This window comes from Cupressus sempervirens, chromosome 3 (genome assembly GCF_028749045.1).
Source record: "Cupressus sempervirens isolate cs-2001-9-10 chromosome 3, ASM2874904v1, whole genome shotgun sequence".
In the NCBI taxonomy this organism is placed as follows: Eukaryota; Viridiplantae; Streptophyta; class Pinopsida; order Cupressales; family Cupressaceae; genus Cupressus; species Cupressus sempervirens.
In genome coordinates this window covers 981,590,600-981,613,594 of record NC_143120.1, presented here as the reverse complement: position 1 = coordinate 981,613,594, position 22,995 = coordinate 981,590,600, and the positions used below count along the sequence as shown (strand labels likewise).

The following is a 22,995-nucleotide window of genomic DNA, read 5'->3' as shown; positions in this document are numbered from 1 at the left end:
CAAAAGTTTCAAATTTGTTTTTGAATCCAATTATATGACGAGATGCTCCACTATCTATTATCCATGTATTTTTGCTGGTATTTAGCTCACTTGATAGAGCTAGAAAGAGTGCTAAATTTTCATCCTTTACTTCTGCTGGGGCAGCTTGGATTTTCTTCCTTTCTAGGCAAACTTTGTGAGTGTGACCAAATTTGTCACATTTGAAGTATTGTACTTTAGACCAGTCTCTTTTCTTGTATGTTTGATTTCCTTTTCCTCTTTTCCTTTTGAATTGACCCTTCTTCCCGTCATCATTTGTATTTGTTTGAAGGGCTTGAATTTCTCCCTCTTGATTTACACTAATTCCTCTTGAAATCAGTCTTGACTCTTCTTGTGTACAATCATTCTTTAGTTGATCAAATTTTGGCAATTCAGGTGTAGAGCTCATTCCACGGATAAAGGTTTCCCAGGACATAGGTAACCCTTTTAAGGGTTATTAGAGATAGTTCTTTGTCATCTACCTCTTTTCCAATGGTTGCAAGTTGGTCTTTTAACTCTGCAATTCTCAGGAAATAAGATGCAATAGTCTCTCCATTGTTCATTTTGATATAAAGCAGTTGTTTCAAGGTGAACAATCTGCTGGTGTTATTGATTTCAAATGTGTTTTTAATAGTCATGAATGTATCATATGTAGTTTTGAGATTTGATATGGATGGAAGTATGCTATCTTTAACAGAATCTATGATAATCTTCGTGGCTTATTATTATGCCTTTTCTAAGTTGATTTGTCTGGATCATTTTCAGGCATTTTCTTATCTTCTTCCATATACCCTTCTAACTCAAGTTCTCGTAAAATAATCATAATTCAAATTTTCCATGAAACAAAATTTGAAATACCTTCAAGTCTATCTTCCAGTCGTACGTAGTTCACCATGATTTTAATCTGAAGCTTTGGTGATAACTGAGTATAAATGCTCTATCAGTTTGGCTCTGATACCATGTAAATGTGTACAGGATCTCTGATAGAGCGATATATACAATTTCTGATTGTACTTTACTGAAGATCTGGTATGAACAAATATATATATAGATATATATAATATATATATAGCACTTAGCAGTGAACTTGTTAATGATTGAATGCTGAAGACTGATCACTGCTGTAGATACTTGAGATGTAATGTTTTTGATGTCTCTTTGTACAGCAGCAATGGTATTATATATAAGTAGGCCGAAGTCAAGTCTACGTAGGGTCATGTCCCTACGTGGACCTAAACACATTTCTTAATCCTTGTAACTAATGCACAATTCGTCGGTACATTCTGCCGATTAACATTGCAGACTATATGAGATGCCCGATGAGAATAAGGAAAGCCCGATAAGGATAGATAATTATTATTTGATTATCATATATATATATATACACGAGCGTATTGCAAATACATATATGTAATCTAGTATGTGCTTCAATTCGACTGAAGCTACATTTTAACAGCTCTGATACCAATTGTAATGTCCCTTATGAGGACTAGACTGGACTTGCTCTGGAATTCCTAAATGAGATTTAGATCAACATCTTGATTTAGAGCCTGCATCCAGGTTAGTTATTAATAGATAACTAAACATATAATATACCAATGCTCCAAAGAGAATTCTAGTTGTTGTTATAATACTCCTAGCTACATGAGATTCCTTTAATTCTTTGTCCAAGACCACGTCCTCATTATGAAGCACTTGGGAGTTCATACAAAGCACAGGGAGCCTATTCATCAAGCCCAGGAGCTTGTTAATGATACCTGCCATTTGGCCTCTAAGCACCTCTGAGGGTTTCCTCTACTTGAATAGACATTATGCTACTTGCCCTCCTCATATGCCCTATCTCACCTTTATGATAGGATGGTGTATTGGCTATAAGCTTAAAGGATTCTTCATCCACATTAAATGTACATTCCTACTTCATTATTAATCATATGTAAGAAGCAATAGAATATTTGCAGAAATTTCATACTTATTATGATGATTAAAGAAGACATATAATGAGTTATCTAAATTATGTGATAATGCATTATAATTTATATTCGTAGCACAATATCTGATTGACATGCAACTGCTTTGTGATATATATATATATATATATATATATATATATATATATTTCTGAGTTTGTAGTTTGTATTAGCTTGAATGCCAATTGATCTTCTTCAATCTTACTAAGCACATTCTCCTCTTACATGACTCAAATCATTGTGAAGTGTGGTGTCTTTAGGTAGTAGCTGCCTTTCCATGAAAATGCATCTCCTTCCAATCGCTGCTCCTTCAAACCTTAATTTATATTTTTTTCAATCCTTTATTATGTTTACACTAATTTGGTTGTATTAGAATGTTCAATAATAATGACTGCTTTTAATAATCATTGCTCATGATCGCAGCCTTAACTAACATTGAATTATCCTAAGTGAATTGCTGTCCATTACTGATTGGCAGATTTGATTGCTGATGATTGCTAGGCAAAGCTTAATATTGTTCATTTTATTCTTCAATAGATGGGGTCATGATGCAAGTCAAACATCAAGGGTAAGGGAAAGGGTGATGATCCATCCACACATCCAGGTGAAAATAACCTGAATATAATCAAGTGTTTTAGTTGTATATGTTTGGTTATTATGCATCGTAGTGTCCACACAAGAAGATCCAAGGAAAGTAATATCTTAAGATCGTAAGATCATAGCAGCCTCTGCAGAAATTTATATTCACGAGTTTGAGAAAGTATTTTATGGTTTCTTGTCTGTCTTCCAGCATGATTTGAAGATGTGGACAGTGGGGACTCTACTACGCATGTGACATTAGTTCGAGAGTATCTTCCCAATTTTAGGGAACTTAATTCTGGGGTTTGATTTGAGCTTAGCGATGATGGCAAATATCAAGTAGTAGGAGTTGGTACAATTCTCTTCTAACTATAGTCTAGGACTTTTGTAGACTTTGTTGATGGTCTGTTTGTGTCTTAGGAATAATTTGCGTTAAGTTTCAAACTTAAAATGATGGAGGCTAAGGGTTATGATGTAAAATTCAAGTCTAAATATTTCTTACACTAAAAGAATCTAGCCTAGACATTGTATACATGATAGGGTTTAGAGAAAGCAATCTTTTTTGGCAACAGAGTGAATCAATTCTAATAGAATGCGTAACACTGGTTTGGAGCCTTCTAGCTCCCAGCTTCCAGGAATCTTTGGAATAATCGATTTGGCATGATGTCATGGTGAGTGCACTTCTATCATGACAAATGATGTATAAGATATTGTGCCAACACTGGAAGGAAAGTCAGTTGTGAGCTCTAGTGCGCTATACAAGGCTCTACAAAATCAAACATGATGTAGATGGCAGCATTGAAAAGTACGTAGTGAGGATTTTGTCAAGAGCGTTCTCTTAGGATCAATTCGAAAGATTGATCAATTTACAATTTTATTCCACTTGCCATTAAGAGGAACAATGTATGGAAGGCAATTTTTGAAACAAAAGTCTCAAGTCCACAAGAATGCACTAGTGAGTTCTGTGGAAGGGCTATACAACTGGAAGACGACAACGATGAGGTCGTCTTGATGGAATACATAGGGCACTCTTGTAACCATCTTTGTTAGCCTGTTTACTTTCCAAACTAGTAGATAAGGATGTGCTCATTCTCATGCCCATTACCTTGAGCTAGATGGTCCTTCATCCACTCCAAAGATGGGTTGAGAAAAAGCTAAGGCTAAAAAGGTACATCTGACAAGCTTTAAGAAGCAATCACCACAGTAGTATCAAAATCACCAGTTTCCATAGCCAGCAGTTTTGTATTTGCCAAGGCAAAAATGGTATCATTGATTTTCTGACAGTGACAATGTTTTCACAATAGTTTTTGGTGGCCTGCCACATTTCAAGTTTCAGTAACTCTTCATTTTTGCATTTTCTAAGTCTTAATGCTTTCCTTCGGCATACAAATATTTTTATGCATAATGTAAGTGTGAATTGAGCAATTAAGAAGAGCATTCTGGAGATTTAGGAGGCAGCTGTGGTCTTTTATGAGAGGTTGTTGTGATCTCGGAGGCAGAGAACCAGTAAGTTATTGCTGTCTTTCAAATCCAAGAGATTTAGACCAATTTATAAGTGCCACTGGAGTGATTTCTAAGTGAGATCTACTCATAAATTGCTGGAGATTTCGTACAATGGGTTTCCTCTGGGATTATTGTCACTGTTATTTGTTTTACTCTTATCGTGTTCTCTTTAATTTTCCAGCAATTTCCTTGCTTATTCTTGCAAGCTAGTTTCAATAAAGTTTTTTGCTTAATGATATCCGTCGTTGATAAGCTATTGAACAAATATATTCCATGGTTCAATTATCAATTTGACTTCAATTTGAAATTTATATTCTTTTAGTTTTTCCTTGCAGGCTACTTGTTAATTAGTCATTTCATTTTATGTTTCTCACCTCCTCAACTTTTTCACAGGAATCAGGTTTGGTTTGTAATTACACTAGTTATAAAAAGGATAGTTTCATTTATTACCCTGTTGTTCCATGCAGACGAGTTTGGTTACTTGATTTATGTAACCCATGGACTCAATGTTTCTGCAGAATTTTGGCAGACTATGCATCGCATTTGTTGGTGAAATTTTTGAAACTATTCCGCTACACATTGATATTCAATCTTGGTTCCTGATTTGGTAGTTGATCCAAAGTTGATAGCATGCAATATGCTGAACTGTTCTAATGGGTTTTTTTTAAATGCTTTAGAACAACCAAGTGAATATGATCACATTTGCATTGATGCTTCAGATTATGACATCAGACATCTTTGGATGTTTGCCGAGATTCCAAGTACATTTTTAAAAAAATGAAAATAAAATTTTAATGTTGGTCGGTAATTGCTTTTGACTGGAGCTTTGAACCAGTGAGGCTACATTCTTGAGGGACCTCATCCTCAAATTTGTCAGCATTTCGTTCTTTGCTGTCCTCTACCAGCACCGTGCCATATACCTCCTCAATCCTTATCACTCTGACTCCAAATCACTCAATCTACCTTATCCCTCCATTACCTTATCACTCCAAACTCCTTAATCATATCACTCTTTATGACTCCCGAAATGACTGCAACTATTCACCTTATAACTCCTGAATAGGACCGGGAACCTCGAAGAGCGCGAAACACCTTATCACTCCAACTCCATTTTTCCTCCTTAACACTCGGCAGCATCGTTCACGGGCAACAAACTGGGGACCACCACCATCACATTGGCACGGGGACACTTACACCTCTGAATTCCACGTCAACTCCACTGCATGGCCGGGCATCACCAACGGACCACCATCACTGGGGGAAATCACGACATCAGCCCCACCAGAAATCATAACACTACACACTCCGCCCGGATTCGAACATTTGACCTCACCTAAGTGAGGCTTGTGACTTACCGTCACACTGCGGGGTCATCCCCTCAAGTACATTCTTTTTTACTCTGGGTTGAATCATTCCTTTACATGGATGCAACTTGATTGAAAATGTTTAACCCTAAATGTTGACTGACTTTAATGGCTCTTCGTTAATGTTTTGAAAGTCAAGTCAATACTGACTGGATTTGCATCGAGGCTCCAGACCATGACATCCTAAATCTCATCTGAATAGAAATAGGCTGAGATTTCAAATACATTGTGTATTGAATTAATTAGTGCTGGACTTCTAGTTTTGTTTTACTAATGTCAATTTTAGGATGCCTAAGCATTTACATTGATATGGAAAACCTCATTCTATTGGATGGATAAACTTTGTCATATTCCAATTAAAATACAGAATTTTATCTTTCTACTAATTGACAGCAATGAGTGTGGTTTGTTAATGTCTTTAATGTTGACTGTGAAATTAGGTGAAATGAGGGGGAAGAAAAGGTCATTGCAAGAACTCAGGGAAGAGCGGTTGAGGAGGGAACAAAAGGAAAGGGAAAGAGCTCAGAAATTGTTATTTCCAAGCACCGGTGATTCCAGGATAAAGCATGATTCTAATGGTCAGAATCGGCTACCATATTATAACTCTGGATATGGTAATGCAAGATGAGTATTCGGCCAAGGATGGTTTATTGTGTTATATGGTGCCAATCTTTTTCTTCTTTATTATTAAAATGTAAATTGATGATTCCTTTTAAACAAAGATTGTGATCTCTTGAAATTAAGAAAAGTTTTGTTTGTTTTATAAAGCCTTTACATTTTTACAATGGGCAGATGGATTACAAATCTTAAGGATGTATTATAAATATAACAAAAAAAATGATGCAATGGATGAAATAAAAGAATTTACGTACTGGAGCACACTTCTTGCTTTAACAAACTGTGAAGATCATTTCGTACAGAAAATGACAGATGAATTTACTTATATACTACAGATTTTTGTATATTTAATAGAGAAATAGCTGAAAATAATCCTTCTTTGAGATACAATAAGAAAACATGTTGCAGATTGATATGATTGATACAAAGCCTCATGTCTGACGTTAAGCTCAAAGCTAATTGTATGCTTTGAAATTTGTGGAAATGTTGATTGAAACTATCCAGTGGAAAAATGGTGTTTTTACCTGGAGAATAGCTGAATGGTCATAGTTTATGGAAAAGGAGTAATTATATTTTGTTCGATTTTCATGCGTAGAAAATTTTGTGATTGGCCCAAGTGAGATTGTAAATTTAGCAATTTTATGCATTGAACGTTGTTATGTGGCATTTGTTTTGAAGATGTGCATTTATGCACCATCTTTTGTTATTTGCTTGTTTAAAATAAAACTGTTGCATCAGGCCACGTTGGTACTGTAATCCAGTTGCACCAGAAAGAGGATTAATATGTTGGGTTGCTGTTCATTGTATTGTTTTAGGTATTGCTCTTATGAACCAGTGTTTTTATCATGTTGGTCTTTGTATAAAACCCTCAAGCCTTATACAAAACCTAAGTGGACTGGTTTCAAGACTGTTGTTCTGAATGAAGTAATTAATCATTTCTTGTTTTCTTTTACGCAAGGGTTGATCCTTATAATGCTTTGTAATTGGCTACTAGTTTTGCCGCTGGTGGAAGTTGGCTTAGCTGGTCATTTTCATTTCATGCGGCCCTGCAATACCTATAATCTTGAGAGTAGTTTGCATCCAACATTTTGTTCTATTGTTAAGGTGTCTACCAGTTGTAGTCAAACAGTTGAATGTTCTTTTTAACCGGGTGCCAACCTTTCTTTCAGCTTGCAAGTAGTTTGCACAGCCAATCAATCTATCACTACCCCCAGGACTGTAATCCTAAATGTCAGCAACATCTACAACTTCAATAAAGTTCTGTTGCTATTTTTTTAGCGACTTAGTCTTTTTCTTGTTGGATGACATGTGGTGCAAACAAGGTTAGGCCAGTTGGATATGTGGGCTTTTTACTAGGTTTTAGAGCACCGTATGCGTTTTTGGTTCTATTATAAATTGTCATGCCCAAAATTATCGGGTAAAAACACTAATTTTTTTTGAAAGCTAAACTTAAGGAATCACATATTGGCAGGTGCATGTTGCAACCATTTTATTGGATAGTTTGGGTGTTCGGGATACATCCATCCAGGGTCTTTGAGTAATAGTTGTCCATTAGGATGGTACATACTCAAATCATTAAATTGAAAGTGATCCTTAAGTTGGTTGATTTGGCATAGAGTAATATAGTTGACAGTTTTCAGATTGCATTAACGTTTACAACTAGGTCTTGGTAACACTGGGGTAAATAATCATGTGTCGTGTACCTCTAGGATGTAGTTTGATTGAATATCTAATTCTAGCTTGATGACATTGTCAGATAAATTTCATTTGGTATCACACATAAGTAATCTGAGAGGAGATCATATTACATTTAGTAGGGTTCAGGTTATAACACATGGGCTAGATAATAATAGACTTCAGAGCAATAGGTTTTCCTGAGGCCTTACTGTGCAAGTGTTGATATGTCATAGCACTTTTAATTCCATAACCTAATTTAGAAGTAACGTTGCATTCATAAATGTGGGGTACCAAGCCTTTATTAATATAGGTTCACAAACTTATTAATGAAGGTGTATAGATGATAGGTATGCATATTTGTTCTAATACACATATATATGCTTCCCACATTTATAAGGCAATACATTATTTTTTTCATTCCAAATCCCATATTTCAAAATAGATGTTTTAATGAACTCTTACATTTCTACATGTGCAACTCATACGAGCATATACTAATTATTTCACCATGAAAATATAATATAAATCACCATGTTATCATATGACTATCGACTTACTATAATATCCCCTTCATTACACACTTTTACCCTATCTTTTAATTAAATTCTACCCCTTTAAATAACTTACTAAAATATTAAAGCTCCTATACTTATCAACATTATCACCAACAAATTTGCTTACTAATTCATTTAAATTATACTAATTACAAATGGTCTCTCTTTATTACCAACCAAATTAATGTCAACAACTATTAACTAAGTTATCAAAATTATTTACTAACTAAATAATACTCCCCTTTTACCAATTTACATATTTCTAGAAACTAGCTAATGAATAAATACTACTAATCATCGACTAATATCTATTAACAACCTTTTTCCTATTAAGTATGTAATTTGCATCATTTTCATCTAACTTAATTTTTACCACTAAACACTTACTAACATTAGTCACTAACTACTTAATCCATACTAATTACTAACTATATACTAACACTAATTTCAAACATGTTAATCAAATATGGCTATACATTTACTACCTATATTACATTACCTATCAACTAAATCTCCTCCTAACATACCTACCATACCACTCTAACCTAGCCTACATACTTAACACATCCCAAGTGGGATGCCCCATCCACTAGAGCACCACCCAAGGGATGCACGTGATCCTGGCACCGCTATGGTGCAACATATTTGCACCGGTCAGATGACATCCTCATACACAATCATAAGCATAAGCATCAGCAGGTTCTCTATCGATCCAATCAAATTCGTACTTTGCTCTGCAATTAAAATAAATATACTTTCAGAACTAACAAAGTGCACGGTATAGGTTTTAAGAATTACCCTAATTTCAATTTAATATATTATTTTATTCTATTTCTAATTTGTTTATGTAATTTAAAAAAAAAATTTAAGTCAATTTATTTAATCAACTTTTAATTTTTTTCACATGATAGATATATATATATATATATATATATATATATATATATATATATATATATATATATATATATATATATATATATATATATATATATATATAAGTTGAATATTTTTTTTAATGTTTCTATTATTTTAGTGTTTTACTTGTGTTAACTATTGTGTAAGATATGATACATTACCATAAAAAAGAACTAGCATAGTAAAATTAAGAAAATTAAGAAAATTTACAACATGAATGTTTTTTAAAATAACATTATTTGTCATGAAAATTTGCTTCAACTTTGTATTGTTTATCACATTCTTTAATAAGGGAAGGTAAGAATGAGTCACAGAGTGTGAGAAATATTGATGCTAAAAAATATACACAATTGAATTTCATGAAAATAATATGAAATTGTATATTAAATGAATATGAAACATTTATTACAATATCGATTTTGAAAAAAATAAGTGATTGTAAAATGAAAACATAATCATATATTATATAAAAATACTTTTGTAAAGATTAGTTTTCATATATTTATATTATCTTTATAATCAAAGTAGTATATGAATCCAGTCAAACTTTATATTGGATCTTTCTAAAATGAGTCCAATTTTTTGATCGTATCATATATCATTAAGCTTTTTTATATTTATACTTGTTTAAATTTGTAATAATATAAAAATAATAAGATAATAAAAATATCTTTAAAATAATATATTTTTATTTTTATATTAGATTTTAATAAAAATATCTTAGAAATTTAAAAGTTTTAATTTTTATTATAATGTTTATATAATTTTTTTTGATGCAGATGTCCGTATATTAATTTTAATATTTATATTGTTGTAATTCTTATAATTTTTATTAATAATTATAAATTATGGTTTAAATTTTAATAATAATAATCATATTCTTGTAATTTTCATTATTTTTAAAAATAATTATAAAAAGATAACTGAAAATTTATGATAATGATCATTTTAATTTTAACTTTAAAATATTAACTTTACAAACTTTGAAATAGTTTTTGTAAAGCTTGAAACTAGAGAACATTGAGCAATAACATTAAAAATAACATCCGCATTCTTCTAAATCTTCTATTTTTATTCCTAACAACTACAGTATAAAAAATAAATGCAAAATATCATGATGCTAAAATTAAATCTATTACAAAGATGATACAATAATACAAATAAGTTCTAAAATGTTATTAATTATATATTTTTATAAATAAATGAAATTATCAAACTTTATCTATTATTTTTTATAATTATAAGTTTTACTCTATTTATATTTCTATTTAAAAAATAATTATTTTCTTCTTCAAATATTTTACACTTAAAATTTTAAATATGCTCAAAATATATAACTAGGCTACATAATTTATTTATTTAATAATGTGTACATTTTTAAAATTAAATTCTTCTTAGATTTTTCTTCAATTTTTAATTTTTTTTTTCCTTATCCAAAATCAATAATAATAATTTTATCACTATATAATTTATAATTTATAATATTATAACATAATAATACATATATCTAAAAGGTCATTTCCACCAATATAATAATAATAAAAATGACATAATACTCTAACCGTGAAAACCTTAAAATTTTACAACTGTTTGTGAAGCACAACAAGTCATGCAAAAAAAATCACATTGGTAACCATTTGACAAGTGACAACTTATTGTAAGGACATCTACATTGTGTCAGAGATGATAGATATGGGCATCCTCTTAGAACATGGGGCATGAGTCGGCCGGTGCAAATATGTTGCACCGTAGCCTTGGGCGGCTCTCAAGGCTGAGGCATCCCTAGTTGACAACATGATACGCAAGGAGAAAACAGGTGGAGTTAAGAAGGGTGTGTGGCCCACCAACCCAAGGCATTAATGAAAATGTGTAGATCACACTCATTTCCAAGCAAAAATCCTAGCCTTTCACTTGCTAGGGAGTGTACTTGCCCCTCATGGTACGCTTGGGGAAAAGACGTGGAGTGTTGTCAAAGATAGGGAATTCAATCCTTAGCAAAGGGTTGTTTAAGATGTTTTTTGTTGCTGTTTTTAAATTCATACATAGGGGAGAGGACCCAATACTTGAACACCCTAACTTCACACTTATCAAAACCCTACATAGAAATTTCAAATCGCTCCTAGTTTTTGACAATAGCTTACTTTGCGAGTCATCTACTTATAACTAAGGTTTCAAGTCCACGCCACTTGTTATGATGCCACATCAACATGCTTTTTGCCAAGTTGTCCAAAACAACCCAAAAAAAAAAGTGAGACCAATGTCGTGCATAAAAGGTACTCGTAGTGGAACAACTAATGTGGCATCACATCATTGTTTAATTTTTATAACTAAGGGTACATTTTATTCAATTTTGGGTATTTAGCATTGTACTAACAACTTTAAAGTCACAAGTATTGGTACAATGTTATAAAAAAAATTAGACATTAAGTCAATAAGTGTAGGTATTTAATGAACAACTCCTATCACAACTATTGGAGCACATTCAAGTACTGGGTCCTCTCCCCTAGTTACATGTGTGGGTTTAAAAGGGGGGGAGAGTGTGGGGTGTGGGCCCCACGTGGGTCACATCCCACTACTCTATTTGCTCTTATAATTTATTTTCTGATTCTTACTTGACGAGGAATTTGTTTGCTAGGTAAGTTTTAATTACTTTATGCATTTGTCCTCCACTAGCCCATTTTAATTACTTTATGCATTTGTCCTCCACTAGCCCATTTATGTGTTCATATATACATTTAGGGCCTATTTGGCTAGAAGAATTGTCCAATGCGGCATTCATCTATACTAAAATAAGCTCTCTTTTGGTATTCGTGCATTCTTAAAATAAAATTTGGTATGTGGATTGGGAAGAGGAGTCGAAATATGCATATTCTATGTTTGGTTGCAACAATTGAAATAGAAATTAGAATAAGTTTTGTTTTGAAATTTTAATCAATAAATTAATATTTTTAGTTTGGTAATATTTTAAATAAATAAGATTTTTTATTTATAAAAACTGGTTTTTTGCTTAATTTTTTAAAAAGTCAAATTATTTTAATTAGCCTTTGTTTTATTTTTTAAATTGACTTTATAAGTGAAAGATATACCACAACCATTGAATTTCAAAGGATATTATATTGTATATTATAAATTTAATTCTAAATTAAATCAAATTATTTTAATGAGTATAAGATCAACTTTATTTTTAAATATATTAAAGAAAATAAAAAATACAAATAAGTCGAGATCATTAATATGACATTTAGATTATCTTTCAACATAGTTTTTATTATTTGATTGGTAAGAGGCTAAAACCAAGATTAATTATTATATGTTGTTATTAATTATTATTATTAATTGTTAATTTGCAAGTAGCTTTGAACCCAAGACCTCTTCAATAAGAGGCTCACAATTTACCATTGTGTTGTAGGCTCTTGCCTATCTTTCATCATAGTTTCAATTATAAGATAAACACAAGATTTATTTGTAAAAATAATTTTATGAAAGTTTAGAAAAGATATCAAATATGATATTAGTAAAAAGCATATTAAATGTTAAATAATATTGACCTAGTTTATATCTTATGATGAACAAAGAAAATAGTCCAATAACAAATTTCAGCGAAAAAATATAATCAAACGACAAAATCACAGACACGACAACCCATTAAATTAAGTTTATTAAAAACTGGAATAAGAAAAAGCTATTCTTATTCCATCTTTTCTTAGGAATTCTGCTATGCTCATTTTGGGGACAAATTAGAATAGTCGAATTCTAATTCCAATATTGTATTTTGCAAACAAATATCAAATTGGTGAATACAAGTATTTAGATTTTCTTATTCCCGCCCAATTCTTGCAACCAAACAGGGTCTTACAATTTGAAAGAGAATCTTTAGGGGAATATTCTCTATTGAAGAGCTTTGGGATAGATTTAATTTTTGTCCCATACATTTTTCGAGTGGAAAACACTCTCCTAGCACTATAATTCCATGCTCAACCACTTAGCATTTTATTGGTTTCCATGTTGACATCTAATTTATACCTTATGTGTGTGAACCGATATCAAGACCTTAGTTCAAGAGTAATTATCTTTCAAACTGTTATGGTATTCATGCTTTGATTTTGTGGCCAAAGGAGTCTATTGAAAATGGACATGGATTTAGGAAATATTTTGAAATTATGATCTTCAAGGAACTAAGAAATCTATACTATATTTTGACAATCAACAATTCATTCTAGGAGACAAATTTGTGAATCTCATCACAAGTACATTCAAAATTATGAATGTATTTACACATAGAACCAATTTACATGATGAGAACTACTCATATATTCAAGCATATTTGGAATAATTACATGGACCAATATTGAAATAACTCAAATGTACAATTATTGATTTTCAATGAACAATAAGAACAATAGAATGTCTACTTAGAGTGTTCTCCTTGAACATTACAACTACACCTATAATGATAATTCAAGATTTCATTTTCAACCATACGAACACATTTCAACGAAACAATGATACATTACATATGATCCCTTCACAAATCTTTCACCCCTACCATGCAAATCATGCAAATCTGGTCCTATTCGCTTTAAAATCTCATAAGGTCCAACTAAGTGAGATGTTAACCCAGAGCTTTTTATAATGAATCAAACTCTTGTGTGATGGATAGGCAGAGGACAAAAAAATAAGAAAGATACAGAACAATACGATGCCGCACAATAAACTATATTATATTTTATTCCACTGTCATATCAAATCAGTACATACTACCATTTATAGGAAAGCATACAATATTCTAGAGAAATCTACTATTAGTCGAGAAGAAAAAACATCTGCAAACTTCTGGAAAAGTATTACAGCCGACTCAACCTTTGGAACAAACCCTAAACCTAAACCTAATAATCTAGAAGCATAGTTTAAAATGAGAGATCTAGAACTCTCGATGAGAAGACAACAATAAATGAAGTAGTTGGAGTAGGTAAGGGCAGGGAAGATTAAACGGACAACTGGAAGCCTACATCACCAACACTCCCCCTTAATCTTCACTACCAAGTATGTCTATAATACCAATACTTTCTCGAAGATGTTCAAAGACATTCTTTGCAAGAGGCTTTGTGAAAATGTCTGTCAGTTGTTCTTTGGACTTGCAAAACTTAAGACATATGTCACCATTGTTCACTAATTCATGAATATAATGATATCTTATATCTATATGTTTACTACGTTGATGAAAGACATAAATTTTTGATAAAGAAATTGCAAAATTATTATCACAATATATTCTTGTAGGTTCTTCTTGTGGATGCTTCAAGTCCGAAAGTGCTCTTCTCATCCATATTGCTTCACAGGCTGTTGATGTTGCTGCAACATATTCTACTTCAGCTGATGATAATGTCACAATTGGTTGCTTCTTTGATGCCCAAGAAATAGCTTCTGATCCTAGGTGAAAGATATGTCCTAAAGTGCTTCTTTTATCATCAAAGCTACCTGCCCAGTCACTATTTGTATAGCCAATCAGCTTGTAATGATCTGAATGTGCATATAAGATCCCAAAGTTCTTTGTTCCAACTATATACCTCAAAATCCTCTTTCCAGCTTTCCAATGAGTTTCTTTTGGTTTGTCCATGAATCTAGAAATGAGACTAACTCCATACATTATATCTAGTCTTGTATCTGTCAAATATAAAAGGCTGCCAACTAATCTTTTGAATAAAATTGTGTCTACATTAGGACTTTCATCATTCTTGCTAAGTTTTATACCCAATGCAACTGGTGTAGGGGCTGAATTCACATTTGCCATTTTAAATCTTTTCAACAAATCCATAGCATACTTACTTTGACAAATGAAAATACCTTGATCATTTTGATTTACTTGTATACCAAGAAAATATCTCATGAGTCCCAAATCAGTCATATCAAATTCATTTTTCATGGCTGCCTTGAAATTGTTAATTGACATATTACCAATGAATATCAAATCATCTACATATAAACAAACTATCAATATTTCTCTTTCATTGTCACTTTGACATACAAAGTTGGTTCATAGCCACACTTACTAAAACCATTATTCACAAAATAAGAGTCTATTCTGCTGTACCCAACTCTAGGGGCTTGCTTCAAGCCATATAGTGCCTTCTTCAACTTGTATACCTTATGTTCTTCTCCCAAAATTTCATATCCTGGTGGTTGTTTTATATACACTTCTTCTTCTAAAATGCCATTCAAGAATGCTGATTTCACGTCCATTTGATAAACCTTCCAATTATTTTGAACTTCAATGGATAAAATCATTCTAATAGTGTCCAATCTTGCCATAGGTGCAAATGTCTCATTGTAGTCTATACCTGATTGTTGTGTGAAGCCTTTGGCTACTAGTCTTGCTTTGTTTTTCTCTACTTTTCCATCAACATTATATTTTATTTTATATACCCACTTAACTCCAATCACATCCTTGCCTTTAAGAAGATCTACTAAGTCCCAAGTATCATTCTTTTCTATTGACTGAATTTCTTCATCCATGGCTGAAATCCATTTGATATCTTTAATAGCTTCTTCAAAATAAATTGGATCAGCTTGTGCTAATAGTGAAAAATTAATGCATAAATCATCATTTTCAGCCTCTTGTAATTCATCATATATGTCTCTAAGACTTCGTGTCTTCCTTGAAGTATTTATAGATCTTGATCTTAATGAAACAAGTGTTGGATTAGATGATTCACTACTATTAGTACTTGTTGGAGTAGTAGTGTTTTGAGTGGTAGGTGCCCTTGTAGGTGTTTTAGGAAAATTTGTTTGTGTTGTAGAATGCACATCTTGAGTTTCATTTTCTTCATTTTCTTGTGGAACACTAGCTACAACTGTAGTTGACTTATCGAAGCTACCATCCCATGCTTCTTCTTCTACAAACTCAACATCATGACTTATTATTAACTTCTTTGTGATGGGATTGTATAGCCTATATGCCTTAAATTTTTCACTATATCCCACAAATATGCACTTCTCTCCTCTATCATCCAATTTTTGTCTCACTTCTTGAGGTACCAATGAGTATGCCACACAACCAAATATTCTCAAATGTGCTATATTGTGCTTCCTTTTGCTCCAAGCTTCTTCAAGTGTTTTATTTATTACTGCTTTTGTTGGACATCTATTTAGTATATATGCTGAACATGTAACTGCTTCAACACAATACTCATTTGGCAAGTGTTTTTCCTTTAACATACTCCTTGTCATCTCCATAATTGTTCTATTTTTTCTTTCTCCTACTCCATTTTGTTGTGGAGTGTACCTTGCTGTAAATTGTTTCGATATACCATTTTCTTTGCAAAAATTTAGAAAATCATTTGATATGTATTCTCCACCTTGATCGGTTCTTAATGTTTTAATAGAGTATCCACTTTCTTTCTCAACTTTTGCCTTAAATTCTTTAAAGACAACAAATACATCTGATTTATACTTCAAAAAATAAACCCAAACTTTTTTGCTGAAATCATCAATAAATGTCAAGAAATAAAGTTTTCCACTTAAGGATGGTGTTTGCATTGGCCCATAAAGATCTGAATGGACTATCTCAAGTGGATGTTTTTCTCTATAAGACTTTCCAATTGAAATTTTTTCTCTATGTTGCTTTGCCAAAATACAACTCTCACATGTTGTCTTAAGTGGCTCTATTGATGGCAACCCAGAGACCATTTGTTTCTTATATAAAAGTTGTAACCCTTTAAAGTTTAAATGACCAAACCTTAAATGCCATAGCCAAGATTCATTTTTGTGTAAAGCTTTGAATGCAGATTCAGCTACTTTTTGCAATTCATTTGGCTCTAAGAATAATTCACTTTGGATTTTAAGTGGGAACATTCTATTTTGAGTCATTTCAACTTTTGCAATCAGCCTATTGCTTGGTCTTTTATCTAGAATCGCACATTCACCATTTTCAAAATGTATTCTATATCCCTTTTGTACTAGTTGCCCAATGCTTATGAGATTGTGTTGCAATCCAAGAACATAATATACATCAGGAATTTCCTTTTCTTCACCTTTCTTAGTTCTTATGCTAATTGAGCCTTTTCCCATGACTGAGATTTGATGATCATTCCCCAACTTAACCTCTGATTTTACTAATTCATCTATTGTTGAGAATATCTCCTTAGACCCACTCATATGGTTACTACAACCACTATCTAAGAACCATACTTCTTTAGAACTCTCTTGTGCAACATTGCATGTTATCAAGATGGTGTTTTGCTCACTAGTGTTGGGCTGACTTTCATTTGTAAAATGTGCCTTTTGCCTATTCATGTCATATTGTCTTTTTGTACACTCAGATGCAAAATGGCCAAATTTATTACAATAATGACATTGAATGTTAGATTTGTCATACCTTTCTCCTTGATGATCGTTGCTCCCCCTTCCTCTTGCTGATGTGAAATTGGTTTGTGAGCTTGATGCTGACCTTCTACTCTCAAACTGTGGATTTTCTCTTCCTCCTCTTGGTGTAAAACGTCCTCTGCCTCTACTGTGATTTGATCTTCCTCTTGTTCTTCCAAATGAAAGTTGAGATTTGAATGCATTCTCCAATGATGAAGTTCCCGAACGATTCAACCTTTGTTCATCTGATAAGAGAGAACCCATTAACTCATCTATTGATAGCAAGGAGAGATCCTTAGATTCTTCAATGGCTGCGACTCTTGAATCAAACTTATTTGGTAGACTTCTTAGTATTTTCTCTACAACTTGTTGACCCCCAAGGGTTTCTCCATATGATCTAATCTGATTTACTATCCCCATTGTTTGAGTGAAGAATGAGTCTATTGAATCTGAATCTTTCATTTGTAAATTTTCAAAATCTCTTCTAAGATTTTGTAACTTTGAAGTTTTTACCTTTCCTGTGCCCTGGTATGTTGATTGCAAGTTGTCCCATGCTTGCTTTGAGCTTGCGACAGTAGCTACTTTTGGAAATATTGCTTCCTCCACTGCCTGCTGAATAAAGAACAGTGCCTTAGCATCCTTTTTCCTATTTTCCTTTAATAAATCTTTTTTAGCTTGTGAAAGAGTTTGATATGTCTGCTGGTCTGCTGGTTCAGGGAACCCACTTTCAACTAAATCCCAAACATCCTGAGAATGAAAAAGTGTTTTCATTTTGATGCTCCAATAATCATAATTTTTGCCATTAAAAGTTGGAATTTGTGGCTGTGAAATACTTCCACTGGTTCCTGCCATGATTTAACAGTAAAACTTTCTAACTTGTAACCACTACAAACCCTTTCTGTTCCTTCCTCACATAACAACTATGATATCCTCCTTATATCTTTTTTCTCTCATTTTCCCTTCACCCACAATGACATCTACCCATAAAAATAATGCCCAGATTTTCTATAGCTCTGATACCAATATGATGAATAGGCAGAGAACAAAAAAATAAGAAAGACACAGAACAATACGATGCCGCACAATAAACTATATTATATTTTATTCCACTGTCATATCAAATGAGTACATACTACCTTTTATAGGAAAGGATACAATATTCTAGAGAAATCTACTATTAGTTGAGAAGACAAAACATCTACAAACTTCTAGAAAAGTATTACAGCCGACTCAACCTTTGGAACAAACCCTAAACCTAAACCTAATAATCTAGAAGCATAGTTTAAAATGAGAGATCTAGAACTCTCGATGAGAAGAAAACAATAAATGAAGTAGTTGGAGTAGGTAAGGGCAGGGAAGATTAAATGGACAGCTGGAAGCCTAAATCACCAACATTGTGCATTCACACTCTCAAGAAGACTCTATCCCCATCCATATACTCCCTAACAACTCTCTTCACATCTACATATTTTTTCTATCGGTCTTGTTCCTCTCTAAGATGTTGCCTGTCAATCATTGTATTGTTGTAGGTATTGCCCTTATGAACCTGTGTTTTTATCATATTGGTCTTTGTATATAAAACCCTCAAGCCTTGTACGAAACCTAAGTGGATTAGTTTCAAGACCGTTGTTTTGAATCAAGTTATTAATCATTTCATGTTTCCTTTTATGCAAGGGTTGGTTTTTATAATGCTTTGTAATTGGCTACTAGTTTTGCCGCTGGTGGAAGTTGGCTTAGCTGGTCATTTTCATTGCATGCTGCCTTGCAATACCTTTAATATTGAGAGTAGTTTGCATCCAACACTTTGTTCTATTGTTAAGGTGTCTACCAGTTGTAGTCAAATAGTTGAATGTTCTTTTCAACCAGGTGCCAACCTTTCTTTCATCTTGCAAATAGTTTGCATAGCCAACTAATCTATCACTACCCATAGGACTGTAATTTCCTAAATGTCAACAACATCTACAACTTCAATAAAGTTATGTTGCTATTATTTTAGAGACTTGGTCTTTTTCTTGTTGGATGACAACTACACATTTCCATCTTGCAAATAGTTGAATGTTCTTGTCAATTGGGTGCCAACCTTTCTTTCATCTTGCAAATAGTTGAATGCTCTTTTCAACCAGGTGCCAAGCTTTCTTTCATCTTGCAAATAGTTTGCATAGCCAACCAATCTATCACTACCCACAGGACTATAATTTCCTAAATGTCAACAACATCTACAACTTCAATAAAGTTATGTTGCTATTATTTTAGTGACTTGATCTTTTTCTTGTTGGATGAAAACTACACATTTCCATACGGTGCAAACAAGGTTAGGCCAGTTGGATATGTGAGCTTTTTACTAGATTTTAGAGCATTGTATGCATTTTTGGTTCTATGTTATAAATTTACATATACTTTTTTTCATTTTTTTGTGATTTGACTCTATTGCTCATGGATTAGGAGACTATTTCTAGTCTCGAGGAATCCATCAAGCTTTTGAATGATACATTTTCCATTTAAGACCGGCAATTTATTGTGTAATATTCTCCTAGTTTGCATAAACTTAATGCTACATACCTTTACTAATCATATGTGAGCGCAAACCTATTAAAAAATAATTATGTACGTGTTTAGGTAATTGAATATAGCAAGGTAAGATCATAAGATATTTTATATGGAATATTAACTAGTTTATATGTGAGTTGCATCGTATCTATGGCTGATAAACCAAGTATGTGAAGGTTGCATATAGACAACCACTTGGAGCATTTTTACATATGGATTTTGGATATATTGTATGGTGGGTGAGATTTGATCATTGTTAGGAATACTCTCCATGCTTGAGTAGAGCTAGAAAAAGATTGCATTACCCAGATAATGACCATGTCATGGGAAATACATTTCTATTTTTTATTAGTCATTTGATTGATAATAAATTCAAGAATGAAAGCCTAATGCTGAAATAGTTTGTGCAATCATTAGAAGCTATGAGTATTTGATTGTAATGTTGGAATGTGATGCTAAAACTATCATTGTTGTCATTGATGTCAACATATCTGATGCTTAAGATGTAGATTTGATGCTTTGGTGATCCAAACTGCAATAGTATTCTCAAATTCTTGTTACAATGTATTACATTATTTGCCTTTGGATCAGTCAAGTCAACATGCCTTGCACACAACATGTTTCACATTCACAATAATATTCTAGACCTAAAAATAGGATATAGTGTTACAATTCAAACACTTGAACCGAAGCACACTATCCACTTTCTAGATAAGAACAAGCCTAAAAGAACATACCATAATATGTTGCAAATGCACACTAAAGATAGACATTTAATACAAGCTCAAAATACAATGTATTACATAGTGCAGTGCAAAAGGCTTAAAATAGAGGGAGAGAGAAAGAGTGCATGGGGCGGTGGGAGAGGGACCCCTTAAGACCCATTCTAATCCTATAAGAAAACTTACCACACATTAGTATATTAAATAGATGTAGTTCAATCTCATGTTCATCAAGAATATACCTTGCATCATGGAGTACTATATCATGCAACTCTTTAATAATTTCATTCTTAACAAAATTCATAACTTGGTTCTCCATGTAGTCATTATAAGAGTTTGATTCAAGGAGGTAATAGATTCCAAGGTCTCCACCTCAACATCATCCTTCACAACATAAGGGATAGTGACATGTAGGCTTTGGTCTAACTAGAGGCCTAGGGTGATGTAGGTGGTGTTAGGACCCTTTAGATCCTATTACAACCCACCAAAACACATTAGAACACCTTAGGAACCATTTTGACCCTTTAAAACACCTTGATACCCCTTACCACACATTAGTATATTGAATAGATGTAGTTGCAATGCCATGGTCATCAAGCATACACATTGCGTTGTAGAGTGCTATATCATGCAATTACTTAATAGTTTTTCTTAACATAATTCATAACTAGATTCTCCATTTATTAAGTATAAGGGTTTGAGTCAATGAACTAATATATTCTATGGTATCCAACTCAACACCTCCCTTCATAACAAAAGGGATAGTGGTATGTGCGAACTCTAGTCTAACTAGAGGCCTAGTGTGGTGTATGTGGTCCTAGGACCCTTAAGTCCTATTACAATCCATTAGGGAAACTTGCAACTCATTCAGACCCTTGAGAACACCTTGGAACCCATTCTAACCATTAAGAATGCCTTAGGATCCTTTACCACATATTAGTACATTGAATAGATGTAGTTGCAATCCCATGTTCATCAAGAAATACCTTGGACTATCGAGTACTATATCATGCAATTCCTTACTAATTCCATTCTTAACAAAGTTCATAACTAGATTGTATACATAGTTAGTATAAGGGTTTGAGCCAACAAGCTAATAGATTCTAAGGTTTCCACCTTAGCACTCTCCTTCACAACAAAAGGGATAGTGACATGTGCAAACTTCTATCCAATTAGATGCCTAGTGAGGTGTAGGTTGTCCTTGGACTCCTTAGGTTTTGTTACAACTCATTAGGACATATTAATACACATTAGGACCCATTTTGACACTTTAGAATACCTTACGACCCCTTACAACACATTAGTATATTGAATAAATGTAGTTGCAATCCCATGTTCATCAAGAATATACCTTGCAACTAGTGTGATGTATAAGGGTATGAGTTAATGATCCATATAGATTCTAAGGTCTCTACCTCAACACCATCCTTCAAAATAGAAGGGATATTGATATGTGCATACTCTAGTCTAACTTGTAACTGCATTCACTAAGGTTGTTTCAAAAGGTCTATTATCAGAATATCTAAATCTCGTTGCAAGTTTATGTGAGATGTTAAAGGTTGGGTGCATAAAAAAAGATTATACAAAGGTTAAATTTCTTGGCATCCAAATTGTCTGGATCTCACAAAACCATTTGATCTATTGTTGTTACAATGAGTCTCTTTTCAACTGTCATCTATTTGCATAGGCTTCCAGTAGTAGGTGTGTTCAAGAAAGGTTTGTATATGCTTAACCTTGGATATCTTACATATCTATCATTCAAATTGTAGTAGATAGAAGACATCAAATCATGAGGGGTCTTACAGAGTCTATATAATATTGAGATCTATTATTAGAAAATCCATATCTCATTGCAAGTTTATGTGAGATGTTAAAGGTTGGGGGTATCCTAGGACTTGAAACAAATTTGTCTTAGTTCTTCCCTAATTGAAGAGAGATAAAAATCTCAGTGATATAAAGTTTTTGATTAGGAAAACAAGTTTTGAAGGGGCTCTGAAGGTGTCAAACCAAACAACCTGCAACCCATATGGGAAGATATACAATATGTTCTAAAAGAAGAAACAAGGCAAACTCACTACAAAATAGACACAAAAGAGGGGGTCCCAAACACCTCACAACCCCCACCAACACGAGCTAGTGGTCACTAAAGGAACAATCCCTTAATAAC

General features: G+C 32.9%; 1 protein-coding gene across 1 annotated transcript in view; it reads left to right on the top strand.

The window, feature by feature from the left end:
• LOC149570039 (uncharacterized) overlaps positions 1-6,310 on the top strand; it is a 30,952-nt gene extending 24,642 nt beyond the window's left edge. The window contains exon 2 of the mRNA XM_089822692.1: positions 5,872-6,310. Within this exon, the coding sequence (XP_089678818.1) occupies positions 5,872-6,059 (188 nt within the window). The 3' untranslated portion in view covers positions 6,060-6,310. The remainder of the gene's footprint in view (positions 1-5,871) is intronic.
• The last annotated feature ends 16,685 nt before the right edge of the window (positions 6,311-22,995 follow it).